The following is a 13,346-nucleotide window of genomic DNA, read 5'->3' on the forward strand; positions in this document are numbered from 1 at the left end:
CGGAGAGTTCTCTGATCACCGAGAGTCTTCCTGACCACACTTAGCCCGTATTCCTTGCAGGTATCTGTGGTGACAGGTCCATTCCTGAAACAGGCCCTCTACCTCAGTTCTTGAGACAGGCAGGGAGGTTAGTTTCTTCCAGAGTCTCCTGGCCTTGGTGTTTTCAGCTTGAAATTATCAGCATGCCAAAAAGACATTTTGGAATGGAAAGTTTCAGGACTATGGCCTAGGAGAGCCTCTCAGGTAGCTCTGAGGATCTGCTTCAGAGAGGTCAGGGAAAAGTCAGGATTTACAAGAATTTTTGGCTGGGAAAAACATGTTTTTAAACATAAAAAGATTCCTGCTAATCACAAACAACAGATATCTCAAATTAATGATTTTAGTGTTTTTCTATGTGTGGAAAGATGCAGGAACCTGGGGTCTTTGAAATTTTTCCTTAGATGTACATCTGAACTATCTAGGGGTCAGTATATCTAGATGCTTCCTGTTTTTCTCCATCCTGAAGTCCTGAGGGTTCCCCTCAGGTGGGCAACAGCTGTGGCCGATGAGCTGACCTTTGTAGAACTGGTGTGGTAGGCAACATTCTTTTCTTTACAGTCCCCTGAATCGGGGAGGGGCCGCGCGGGCTGGAACCAGCAGCAGGAGGAGGGAGGCTTCATCAGCTGCTCGCTTAGCCTTGAGCTGGCATTTATAAGCTGGGCCCAGGGGCCAGGGCCAGAGTCACCCTGTCGAGCCCTGTCGAGCAGGGACAGTGGCAGCTGTGAGAGCAGCATGCTGGCCAGGGGGCTTCCCCTCCGCTCAGTTCTGGTCAAAGGCTACCAGCCCCTCCTGAGCACCCCGCGGGAGTGCCTGGGGCATCTCAGGGTGCCCAATGAAGAGGGAGCTGGCATCTCCACTAAAACCCCTCGCCCCTTCAATGAGATCCCCTCCCCTGGTGACAATGGCTGGCTTAACCTGTACCGTTTCTGGAGGGAGAACGGCCCACAGAAAATACACTTTCACCAAGCCCAGAACTTCCAGAAGTATGGCCCCATTTACAGGTAAGCCTGACAGAGGGTGGGGCTGGCAGGATAGGGAGGGAGGGGGCCTGGGCAGCTCTGCTGTGCTCCCTGCTCCCCAGATGGTCTGCTCTCCCCTTCCAGGCTCTGGTTTTATTTCTTCCTGCCTGGGGGTGACAGGAAAAGGAATAAGACTTCCCAGACAGTGGGTTCAGTTCCTGGCCCTGAGGGCTCGACACCCGCTGCCTCGGTCCTGCACCCTTTGAAAGTTTAGGGAGGTGGGGGTGCTCTTAGTATCCCCTGCAAGTGAGCAAGTCAACAAACCTTGACAACGTCCTCCCTAAATCCATTGTCCACCTTGGAAGGTAAGTTTATCATCCCTATTGTCAGAGGAGACCCAAGTTCAGAGAGGTTAGGATTTTTGCTCTGGTCACCGAGCTAGATCCCTGTCCTGCTGGGGTGCTGGCCCCACCCCTCAATCCTGTGCAGCTCTGGAGCAGCTGATTTTGTCCCTTCCTCTAGGAGTGGCTAGAGCCCCTCTTTGACAAGCATCTTCCTGGCTTCCTGCCAGGAGGAAGGGCTTTTGGTCTTTTGCCCTCTGAGCATCCCACCTTCTCGCCCTGGAATAGAGGTGGGGTCTGGGGGCTGTCATGGGTGGGAAGCCTCACTTGTTCTGGTTTAGCTGTTTCTAAGGGGGGTTGGCTTCAAGTTACACCTGGGAGCTTTTCTGAGCGAACAGATGAGGGGGATGGGAACCGGGGGATGGGATGGGGCAGGGATGGGGCTCCAGAAGAGACAGTACATTTTACTTTACTTTTACTTGAAGTGAAAGGGTCAAGATAGGGAAAGGGTATCGTATGACACGTTAGCTGGCTGGATAGGTGGGCTGAAGGGGCACAGGCTTGTCTGTGTAGGACACCAGCTGCTCCCTTGTCAGGGCCGCTTCTTCCCTCTCCCACGACCCCTTCTGAAGCCGTCAGTGCCTTTTTTATAGCTGGCTGGAGGCAGGGAGCCCCCCCACCGACTGAGCGTCAGACCTGGGAGAAGGTTACTCCTGAGTGTCTCTTTCTTGTCTCTCTCTCTCTGCTAGGCCTGTCACTGCCTCCGTCCCCAGCCTGACTTCACGGCACTCTCTCTCACTCCCGGCTTCCTCCCCCCACCTCCTTCCCGGCTCCCATCCCTTGGTAGGGACTCCTTATTTCATAAAGCCTCTTCCTGTTTTCTGAGTCACTTTCATCTGAGCCTTGCAACGTGTCCTTAAAGTTGGTGTTATCATCCCCATTTTACAGGTGGGGAAAGTGGGGCCCAGAGTGGAGAAGGGTCTTGCCAAGGTCACACAGCTCATCAGGGCAAAGCCAGGGCTGGAACCCCAGCTGTCTAATTTCTAGCTCAGCATGTCACTGTTCTAACAATAGCTTTGAAATGATGATAAACTCCTAAATAAACACAAGAAATTTAAAATACAAGCTTCATGGTTTTATTTTTTCTTAATGCAAGGCTGTTCTTTATAGAACAATTTAGAAAAATCAAAATCAGATACAACCTCAATTTTGATAATATTTCTCTACCATTCAGAATGTGAAGGTATTTAGACGCTGTGTGGTGCTGTCCCTCAACATATCAAAGACCTCATTTCTCTTTTCTCTATTTAGCATAACTTTAAAAGGCAGCAGAGTAGCCCATTGTATGGCTAGGCCATATTTTTTTAGCTAGTTCTTTTAAGTGGACAGCTAGCCCACTCTAAGTGTTTCTGCTACTAGACATCCTCATCCATCAGGCATCTTTGTCTGCTGTCAGGTTGCTGCCTTGGGCTAAATTCCCAGAGGTGGAATTGATAATAACAATAGTCATTCAAGGACTTTGCAGAGCTTTTTTTCTTATTCTTTTTTTCTAATGGAGCCAGTGGTGTGAGGATGTGCGGCAGCTGGAAAAACACGGAGGGGATTTTCTGGGAGGCTTAGGGAGTTAGGCTCAAGCTTTATGTTCAGCATTTAAAGCAGTGCCATCCTCACTCGGGTCCTTCCCTGCCCCCTCCTACCTCTCTCCTCTCCATCAGAGGGAGGAGAGACAGAGAGAGAGAGAGAAGAGAGAGAGGGGGAGGGAGAGAATTTGGCTTGTACCTGTATGTTCATATGATGTTTTGTCCTAAAGTGTATCTTGAATTATCTTTCTTATGCAAAAGGCAAATGCAAGTGAGAACTGGAATTTTCTGTTTTTTCCCAACTGTTGTATTTTAATACTATCTGCAAAGTGCTTTATGTGGTATATTTATACCTGGGGCCTGATGTTTTAATAGGGACACGTTACTTTGTCCAGCATCTGATTCTTGGAGGCAGGGTGGCCATGCCCAGAATTCCAATCCTAGAGCCTAGAAGGGATTGGCTGGCCTGGTGTGTGGCCTGCCTAGCGGGCTGCATGGAGTCATGGAGCTAAGCCAGTAGAGGATCACTTCAAGGTGACCTGAAGGTGTCGTGTTTCTGAGCTCTGCATGGGTGAGAGGGTGGAGAGTGCTGAGAGTGTGGACACGCAGGAAGAGTGAGCATGGAGGACCTGATGGTCCATGGAAGGCCCTGCGTGGGGGTGGGCCTGGTCCCAGGGATATGCTGGGGTTCGCAGGAGCCACTGTGATGAGGAGCACACAGGTGTCACGTATAGAATGTCTCACAGGAGTCACACCCATAGACCGCATATCATCTTATCCATGGCAATCCTGTGAGACAGGCCCAGTGTTCGTGTCCATTTTATAAAAAAGGAAACTGAGACTCAGAGGGGTGAGAGCCTTGCCTCAGGTCACATGACGAGGAGGCCTGTCTGCTCTGTGCTGTCAGCCACAAGGGGGTTACAGACAAGCCGTGCCCTGTGTCCTGATTGCCCAGGGTCTGCATGACTCCCCTCAAATCCTTACATCATAGCGCCTCTCTTCCTCTCCTCCAGGGAGAAGCTCGGCAATGTGGAGTCAGTTTACATCATTGACCCTGAGGACGTGGCCCTTCTCTTTAAGTTTGAGGGTCCCAACCCAGAACGCTACGACATACCGCCCTGGGTCGCCTATCACCAGCATTACCAGAAACCCATTGGGGTCCTGTTTAAGTGAGTCCTGGGCCACCTCCCAGGGGCTGGAGGGAGATGATGGGCAACTGTGGTGGGGGCAGAGGCTGGGGATGAGGGGCTGGGGCCTCACTTACCCTGCACCTTCTAGCTGGGGCCTCTAGACAAGTCATGGTCATCTTCCTGATGCCATAAAACAGATGATGGTGAGGGTGAACAGCCCTGCCAACCTTCAGGGAGATGGTCAGGTCAAAGATCTTAATGAGTTATTAAAGACCTTAAGTTTTCATTTATTGGTTCATTCATTAAGTCCCATTTTATTGAGCACCTACTACGTGCCAGTTCTTATGCTGGGCTTGAGGTAACAGTATGGCAGGGCTCTGCCACTGTGAGTCCCTGATTGTCTAAATATACGGTGAGAAAGATGAACGAAGTAGTGTATTTAAATGTAATAAATGCCATTTTACACCAAGTTGCTCATCAAAAATTTAAAACTGTGACCATAGCAAGTGTTACTATGGGGAAACTAAAATGTTCATAGCTTGCTTAGTGGGGCTGAAAATGGATGCCACCACTTTGGGAAATGGTTGGACATTACTTCCTGTGGTTGGATATTCACATGCTTACAACGCAGCCGTTCTGCTCTCAGGGACATACTCCAAAGGATATCCCCACCCCCTGAGGGGGACATGGACTAGAATGTCTGCAACGTGGTTGTTCTTAACACCAAAACCCAGGAAACCAGCCAAGTGCCTCACAGGCATGTGAATGAGTGCACAGTGGTGTAACCCAGTCCGAAAGGACAGACTCTGTGACCCACAGCAATACAGATGACACTTAGAAATATAAACTGGAGTGAAAAAAGCAAATCATGACAGCTTTTATAAGTTGAAAACAAGTAGACATTTTTTAAAAAGTATGTTTTAGAAATATATGTCAATCAGATGAAACTAGGGGGGAGGGTATAGCTCAAGTGGTAAAGCGCATGCTTAGCCTGCACGAGGTCCTGGGTTCAATCCCCAGTACCTCCTCTAAAAATAAATAAACCTAATTGCCACCCCCCACACCAAAATAAAATAGTTAAATAATACAATAATAAAAAAAATTAAATATTTTTTATAAAAAATCAAATAAAACTAAATACAAAAGCAAACAAGGGAGTCAGGTTGGCGGTCCCCTTAGCTGGGGAGGCAGGATGTGGGAGGACTAGATGGGCACCTGTCAGTTACCGTCAAGTTCCTGGTTTCCATGTTGGGCAGTGAGTTTGTAATAACATTCCTGTAAACACACAAAGCCCCAAAAGGACAAAGAGGGCGTTGCACCGAGCTCTTTTCAAGACTGGGCCACAAGTTGAGAATAAGAACGGGCATTAACCCAGCTCTGAGCATCTGAGATTCCCCACCAGTGTGAGTAATGGGGCGTGCTGGGGGTGCAGAAGAGGAAAGGTTGGTCATTGTGTCTGTGCAGGGGTCAGAAAAAGGGACGTAGAGGGACGCCTGAATGGCAGGAGGGGAGATGGTCCAGGAGGAAGGGGAAGTGGTGGAGAGGGCAGGCCTGTAGCAGAGGCAAAGACTAGAGGGCTTGAAAGTTACTTGAAGGCTCTAAGAATATGAATTCCTGGCTCACAGCAGTGGCAGCAGAGGGAGTAGAGAAGGGCAGGGGTTTTGTCCTCCTTCAACCTTTCTTCCTGTCCCCTCCGCTCCTTGCCAGGCCACACAGAAGGTGGGAGGAGGTGAGGGCAGGGGTGGATGTGGACGTGAGTGCTGGATGTGAGAGCTATGGTCCAGCCTCCTGGGAGAGCCAAGCCAGCCCCCTCTGTGTTTGCCAGGCCTGAGGTTTGTGACCATGAGGGCCTGAGGGCCCGTGTTTTCTCAGGAAGTCAGAAGCCTGGAAGAAAGACCGACTGGTCCTGAATGCGGAGGTGATGTCTCCAGAGGCCATAAAGAACTTCATTCCCCTGATGGACACAGTGTCTCAGGACTTCGTCAGCGTCCTGCACAGGCGCATCAAGCAGCAGGGCTCTGGAGAGTTCTCAGGGGACATCAAGGAAGACCTGTTTCGCTTTGCCTTTGAGTGTAAGGGACTTGTACCTACCTGGCCACAGTCCTGGGGGTAGGAGAACCCAGTGTCCCAACTTGAGACCCAGCATAGACCCTGAAGAAGTGTTGGGACCGGCGTTTGGGATGAGCTGCTGAACACATTCTCCTCCATTGGCTACCTGTGAGAGCTGCAAGCTCTCATCTGATTCACACTATGGGGGGAAGGATCACCAAAATGTAGGTCCCTATTGCCACTTTCCTCCAAAAGCCAGAGCTTGGCTCATCCCTTCATTCTCCAAATCACCTTCTCCTGGGACAGAGACCTTAGAGGGCTGGGAGGGGAGGGGAGTGTTGGGTGGTTAATCTGAACTGGGTATGGGAGGATGTGTAGGAGTTATACAGATGGGATAAGGAAGTTGGGCAGTATAGGTAAAGGGAACAGCACATGCCAAGGCCCTGTGGCTTGATGGGGATCATGTGATCACTGCAGGAGATTTGGGGTGCCCAGGTTGGCCTGAAATCAGCATTCAAATCCCTAACCCAGGAGATGGGAAAACCTTGGGGTTGTTGTAACTTCTTATGTCTGGCCAGGGTGGGCTCTGGATGGCCAGTTACCAGGGAGTGATGTCCCCTAGTTGTCCATCTGACCTGTTTGAGAAAGTATTCAGCTGCTGTGGTCAGTTGTAGATGAGAAATCCAGGAGGAAAGCCCAGAGGCTGCTGGGGGTGCTGGTGGAAGGAGGCAGAGCAGTTACATCCCAGCCTGGGCCTTCTCCCAGCTCTGCGTCCCACTCAAGTGATCCCTTTTCAGGGTCTGCCACAGGACCCTCTGAAGGAACTGGGAGGCTGCCAGAAAGGCAGTTTTCTTCAGCCTTGCAATTTCAGCCCCTTGGGACTCAGGCTTCAGTTTCTTTACTAAAGGATGCTTAGGCTGGTTTCAGGGGTTCCTGTGTGTTGAGGGGGTGGAATGGTTTCCTGGGAGCTGAGGCTCTTAGATGGTCAAAAGGGGTTCCCTGCCTCCTCTGCAGCCATCACCCATGTCTTATTTGGGGAGCGCCTGGGGATGCTGGAGGAGACAGTGGACCCTGAGGCCCAGAAGTTCATTGATGCTGTCTACAAGATGTTCCACACCAGCGTCCCCCTGCTCAACCTCCCCCCAGACCTGTTCCGTCTGCTCAGGACTAAGACCTGGAAGGACCACGTGGCTGCATGGGATGTAATTTTCAATAAAGGTGAGGGCTGTAACCTGGGCAGCCGAGTCTGGGGGCCAGGAGAGCCCTGTCTACCCCTGGAGGTGGGAAACCTAGGTCTAGGTTTAGGGGTTGGGGAAGTGGGGAGAAAGAGGGGAGAGAAAAAGCCAGCTGGAAGCCTCAGGCCTCGGCCTGCCTTTTCCCCAAGTTATCAGTGGGCACTGACTTGCCATGTAGGAAACTCACCCTCTGGTGGGCAAGGATGGGCATCGGGAAGGCCTTGAAAACCCTAGAAATGTGGGCTGAAGGCTGGCTATGGGGATAATTAGATTTTTCTAGAAGAGGGTCAAAGGCGTTCATCATATTCTTCCAAACAGCTCACGATCCCCAACACGGGTGAAGGATCAGTGTTTCAGACTTGGCTGTGCTTGGTGACAGAGTAGGACTTTGGTGAGAGAGATTGGTAAAGTAGGGTAGGGAAGGGTGACTGGATGTGCCAGACCTGGAGTCAGATCCTGCCTCTGCCCCGACCTTGATCTTGTGATCTTGAGCAAATCTTCACACTCAAGGAGCTTGTTTCCTTATCTGTAAAATGGGGATGATAGCACTGACCCCCAAAGAGCTTTGGTCAATAATTAAACAAAAAAACAGATATGAAGGGCTTAACAGACTGGTGCTCAGAAAAACAGCAGCCTGGAAAGCACAGGGCTCCAGAATCCCCAAGCCCCTGTATCACCTCTCACCAGTGATCACGCTCCTTCCTGCCCTACTGTGGAGAGCCTCACTCTTTTTTCTTTCTTCTTGCCTCACAGCTGAAAAATACACCCAGAAATTCTATGGGGACCTGAGATTAAAAACAGAGTTCACCGATTATCCAGGCATCCTCTACCGTCTCTTGGGAAATGACAATCTTCTCTCAGATGATGTCAAGGGCAACGTTACGGAGATGCTAGCAGGGGGCGTGGACACGGTGAGGACGTGGTGAGGTGGCTGAGGTGGCTTTAGGAGCACATCCTGTCCCTTCCTGTGCCCCCGGACCCTTTCCACCAGCCTGCCTCATTGTTTGAAACCCTGCCCATGTGGGGTGAGTCTGCCTCTCTGACTCCATTTCCTAAATACTAATCTCCTAGGAGGGTGAGGTCAAGTCAGTCCCCCATGGAACATGCCTGGAGGCTGATCCACAATTTTTTCTTTGCCTGTGAGGAGGCAGTGCCTAGGCACAGGTGGGTGACACAGCTCACTCGGAGTCAGGAAAGCAGGCAGGTCCTCAGAAAAGCTGGGAGCCAGTGGAATTTGCCCTGGGCTCTGTCCTCCAAGTCCTTTTGTTGTCTTCCATCCTCCCCTTTCTCCACCTCAGTCCCATCCCCAACCCCCACCGCCCCCAAGCCTCGGATGCCTGAAGGCATCATCTGTGGTAGCTCCCTGAGGCCCCCTCCACAGGCAGAACAACACCCTAGAAACTTCTGTTTTTGAACATCAAAACTCTGTCCTGTGGGCCATCCCTTTTTTTTTTTTTCCAATACCTTAAACTTCCTCACGCTAATGTGATGTTGAGGGTTAGTTCTTTAGTGTCTCTTGATTGTTAGTTATGATTCAGGCACTGAGATTTTAGAGATGAACACAGCAGACCTCAAACTTCCGCAGTGGCTCAGAGAGGAAGAGTGTATTAATTTTTTGGTTGCCATGACCAAGTACCACAGACGGGGGTGCTTAAACCAGAGAAACGCATTGTCTCACAGTTCGGGACCAAGGTGTCAGCAGTGTTGCCTTCTTCTGAGGCCCCTCTGCTTGCCTTGTGGATGGCTGTCTTCCTCCTGTTTTCACATGTTCTTCCTTCCCTCCTCCTTCCTTCTCTTTTTACACGGACACCAGCCCCAGCTGATTAGGGCCCACCCACATGACCTCATCTTACCGTATCTTTTTAAAGGCGCTGTCTCTGGATACAGTCGCATCGTGAGGTACAGGGGGTTAGGACTTCAACATGTGACTCTGGGCAGGGAAGACACAGTTCAGCCTGCGACATGCAGGCAGCACAGACTGCCTACCACGCTGTGTTACAGGGCCGGGGACTAGGCATGTGCCAGGTACCTACGACACTAAGCGGGGGGAAGGGGAGAGACGAACGTGGCCTTGCAGGACAGGGGGCGCGCTCCATAGAGCCGAAACCAACTTGTCTTTCCTCCTGTTGCCAGGAGGAGAGGGAGGAGGAGTAGCATTTCAGGAAGGGGAGAGGCCTGTGTCAGAGCCTCCGGTGAAGGACTTGGTTTCCTAGGTACCACATTTACCTTGCGCTTTCATAGGGGAGTTTGGGTCCATGGGCTGCAGATGGAACTTTTGAGCATATTTTAAACATAGTTCATTGTCAGTCATGCGGGAGAGACCTCCAATAGCTGCACCAGAGCAGCTAGTATTCTTAGGAAACATTTACGAAGCAGGCTGTGCATGGCAGGCAGGTTCCTAAGCTTTTCACGTGTGCTAACGCATTCACTACTCACAAACACCACTATGAGGGATGTTACTGTTCTCGTCCGTTTTTAGATGAGGAAACTGGGGCGCAGACAGGTTAAGGAACTTAGTCAAGGTCACACAGTTAGCAACTTAGTTGACTGTCTTATTAAACAAGTATCTCCTGAGTCCCCACCCTGTGTCAGGCCTTAGAGGTAGTGAGACAAGTAACACACATTTGATCTGAGCCTTGAAGAAGGAATACACACTTGATTCCCAGGTTGGGGAAGGGAACTGTAGGGAAAAGGGAACAGCACGAGGAAGATTTATGGGCTTCAGGATCTGCATGTAGCTCAGTGTGACTAGAGCATAAGGAGCATGATGGAGAGAGGTGGCGGTGGGGCTGGGAGCAACAGGCTGGTGTCGGAGGGCACCCATGGGTCAGGCCAGGGCCTCTGGACTTGATCTGGGGACTCCAGGGAGCCAGGCAAGGATTTCAAGCTGGGAAGTGACTGGATGGCATTTTTTCACAATTGGGTCTGCTGGGAGGAAGAAGGAGCATGTTCAAATCTCTTGGACCAAAATATGATCCTTGGTAAGACAATGTTCCAACAACCTGTGTCCTAACCCAGGAGGGAGGGCTGCTCCAGCCCAGGGTCCTACCACCACGGATTCCGGTCTCCGGGGCTCGATGAGAATCCCTCATACCTTCAGTGAAAGCTCATGGTCACTATCTCAGGCTAATACTGAGACTACCTGGTTAATATCAGTATGTACCACATGATAATTGCAACACTGACAGAAAACAGGTCTGGTTGTTCCGATTTCAGCATTTCTGAGCCTCACTTTGTCCTATGCTGCTACAGGCAGATGCTAAGTCTAGGGGGAAGTTCTACTGGGGAGAGGGATGGCCATTTAACAGGCACTTCAAGAAGAATGGCAGTCATTCAGGAGTACAACCATTACAGAAGTAGGATTGGGCCTCTTAGGGCTACTGGAGTCCTTTGGAAGAAGGCATTAGCTGTGTGGATGGCCTTCTACTGACTGGGGAGATGGGTGGGCTCTGCTGACATGAGGGAGGAGGGCAGAGACAAGAGCTGCCCCAAACATTCCTGCCAGGGCCATGAGAAAGCCTTCTTGGATATTTGCCTTTTGAATTGTTTTGCTTTTTTTTTTGGATGGTGGTTTCTGGATATTGGGATGAGAGTGGGGAGAGATGTTTGGCAATGAAAATTTAGCATGGGTCTGTGTGCCCCAGGAGTGACCAGCCCTCTTGGTTTTCTGCACCTCCACACTCCCTGCCAGACATCCATGACGCTGCAGTGGCACTTGTACGAGATGGCACGCAGCCTGAAAGTGCAGGAGATGCTACGGGAGGAGGTCCTGGCTGCCCGGCGCCAGGCCCAGGGAGACATAAACACGATGCTGCAGTTGGTCCCGCTCCTCAAAGCTAGCATCAAGGAGACACTGAGGCAAGCCCACCCTCACTATGCCTGCCCCTCCCACCTCAAATCCCTGGGCAGGGCCAGGGTGGTGCCTGGACTCAGGGTTACAAGAATGGGCTGGAAGAGGAGATTGGTAGTAGGAAGTGAGAAGTCTGGAGGGGACAGCTGGGAATGGGGAGAAGGGTCCTGCCCCCCAAGGTCTTTCCAGGGTGCTGCAGCTGGGACTGAGGTGCCGTGCTGGGTGCAGAGGCTTTGTCCAGGCATTGGGGCATCAACTTCTGAATGCCTTCCACCGGCAGACTGCACCCCATCTCCGTGACCCTGCAGAGATACCTTGCAAATGACTTGGTTCTTCGAGGTTACATGATTCCTGCCAAGGTAGGTGCAGCAGGAGGGCTGCAGGCTCTGTCAGGCAGACAGACGAGGCCAAGGGTAGACTGTAGTTGTGTACAGATGGTGGGAGTGGGGCTTCTGTCCTGCCTTTCTTCCTGGAGCTGGTGGGGCCCTTGGCAGCAGTGGTCCAAGTGTGAACAAAGGGCAGAGGTGGTGGACACAGTGGGCAATGTCTTTGGAACGTTGCTGGACCCAAGGGTTAGGAGGGAGATCTCACAGGCTGTCTGGATCTCTGGGGGCCCTCTGGGGCTGAGGGAAGGGGCAGGACAATTCTTGGGCCACCCCTGGCTTAGTGTCTTCAGTCATGCCCATTTGATGGATGAGGCTCAGGGAAGGGTTGGGGCCTTGTTCAAGATCACACAGTGGGCAGTGTCCTGTGCTGCGCAGCTGGGTAGCCAGGCTGGGGCCCAGGAGTGGGGATGCTGGGTAATTGTCTGGTCTGTGAGGAGGTGAAGCCTACTTAGACCTTTGCTACTTTGTCCCCAGACATTGGTGCAAGTGGCCATCTACGCCATGGGCCGAGATCCCAACTACTTCTCAAAACCAAGCAAGTTTGACCCAACCCGGTGGCTGGGTAAAGACAGGGACCTCATCCACTTCCGGAACCTGGGCTTTGGCTGGGGTCTGCGGCAGTGCGTGGGCCGGCGGATCGCTGAGCTCGAGATGACCGTCTTCCTTATCCACGTGAGTCTAGCCTGGGGATGTCTGTCTGTCATTACTTGGCCTTCCCTCCCGGACCGTTCCCTGCTGCCTCCTCTTCTGGGCCCTCATCATCTTTAGTGGATACTCATCACCCACTGGTGCTGAGTATCTGTTCCCCTACAGTGGTGATGGGATAGGGGTGGGGTCAGATAAGGTTTTGTAGAACCAAACCGAAAGCCTGAGCCAAGGGTCTGTGCAGGGTTTGATAGCAGCTGGTGATAGGCCCCTTGGAGTGTCTCAAATCCCACTCAGCAGGCACTGCTTACAGGTGAACGAGCCTGGCCTAGGGGAGACAGACCCCCCACCTCTCCTGAGCCCACCATCTCTCTTTCACAGATTCTGGAGAACTTCAAGATTGAAATGCAGTATCTCAATGATGTGGACAGCATCTTCAGCCTCATCCTGATCCCCGACAAGCCCATCTTCCTCATCTTCCGGCCCTTCAACCAGAACTCACCCAAGGCGTGATCTGAGAGGGTGGCCACCGCTCTTCCTGTCATCCAGGCTGGCAGGCATGTGGGAGGGCGGCCCGAGGAGGTGGGGCCCATGGGAGTGTCTGCACCTCCAGTGCTCCATCCCCACCCCTGCTCCCTTCTGGCCAGCTCTGACCAGATGGAGTTGGCACCCAGTGGTCAGCTGCTCCAGCTCAGCTGAGGCACCCCTCTCTCCCCCCACCTCTTCCCCCTCATTGTCCACCCCATGAAGGCAATAAATGGCTGAACTATGTGAAGTGTTTTCATTTCCATCTGACCCCTGAGGTATCCATCACTCCTGTGGAGATGCTCCCTGACACTGGTCAGCAGACAGATCTGAGCATGAATGGGGGACTAAGGCAGCTGCAATCAAAGCCATTTCTGCTGGGACCCACCCACCCACCTACAGCAGCTCATGAGCCAGCAGGATCAACTTCCCTGCTGTCAGGGCTGGGGGCGAGGCAGAGCAGACAGAGGGCTATTGCCCCTGCGCCAGAAGCTACTGGAGCAGCAGGCAGAGGGACGAAGAACTTGGAGGAGTTCTGCTGAGAGAACAGGGTAGCCTGAGCAGTGTGGGCCAATCTTGGCTTCTGGGGCAGGCCTACCTGTTAGGG

At 52.0% G+C, this 13,346-nt stretch overlaps 1 protein-coding gene across 2 annotated transcripts; it reads left to right on the forward strand.

The window, feature by feature from the left end:
- Window positions 1-722: 722 nt before the first annotated feature.
- Window positions 723-12,985, forward strand: LOC105087270 (cholesterol side-chain cleavage enzyme, mitochondrial). Of its 2 annotated transcripts, XM_010977895.3 has the most exons (9): window positions 723-1,040; window positions 3,933-4,088; window positions 5,922-6,121; window positions 7,113-7,316; window positions 8,087-8,244; window positions 11,025-11,191; window positions 11,464-11,542; window positions 12,044-12,241; window positions 12,596-12,985. In XM_010977895.3, exons 1-9 carry the CDS (start codon window positions 772-774, stop codon window positions 12,725-12,727), a joined length of 1,563 nt encoding a protein of 520 aa, XP_010976197.2. In that variant the 5' UTR covers window positions 723-771; the 3' UTR covers window positions 12,728-12,985. The 2 variants fall into 2 exon arrangements, with proteins under 2 accessions (XP_010976197.2, XP_010976198.1); XM_010977896.3 differs by lacking the exon at window positions 11,464-11,542 and having other exon boundaries at window positions 760-1,040; window positions 12,596-12,660.
- The last annotated feature ends 361 nt before the right edge of the window (window positions 12,986-13,346 follow it).

The sequence above is a fragment of the Camelus dromedarius genome, chromosome 29, assembly GCF_036321535.1.
Source record: "Camelus dromedarius isolate mCamDro1 chromosome 29, mCamDro1.pat, whole genome shotgun sequence".
In the NCBI taxonomy this organism is placed as follows: domain Eukaryota; kingdom Metazoa; phylum Chordata; class Mammalia; order Artiodactyla; family Camelidae; genus Camelus; species Camelus dromedarius.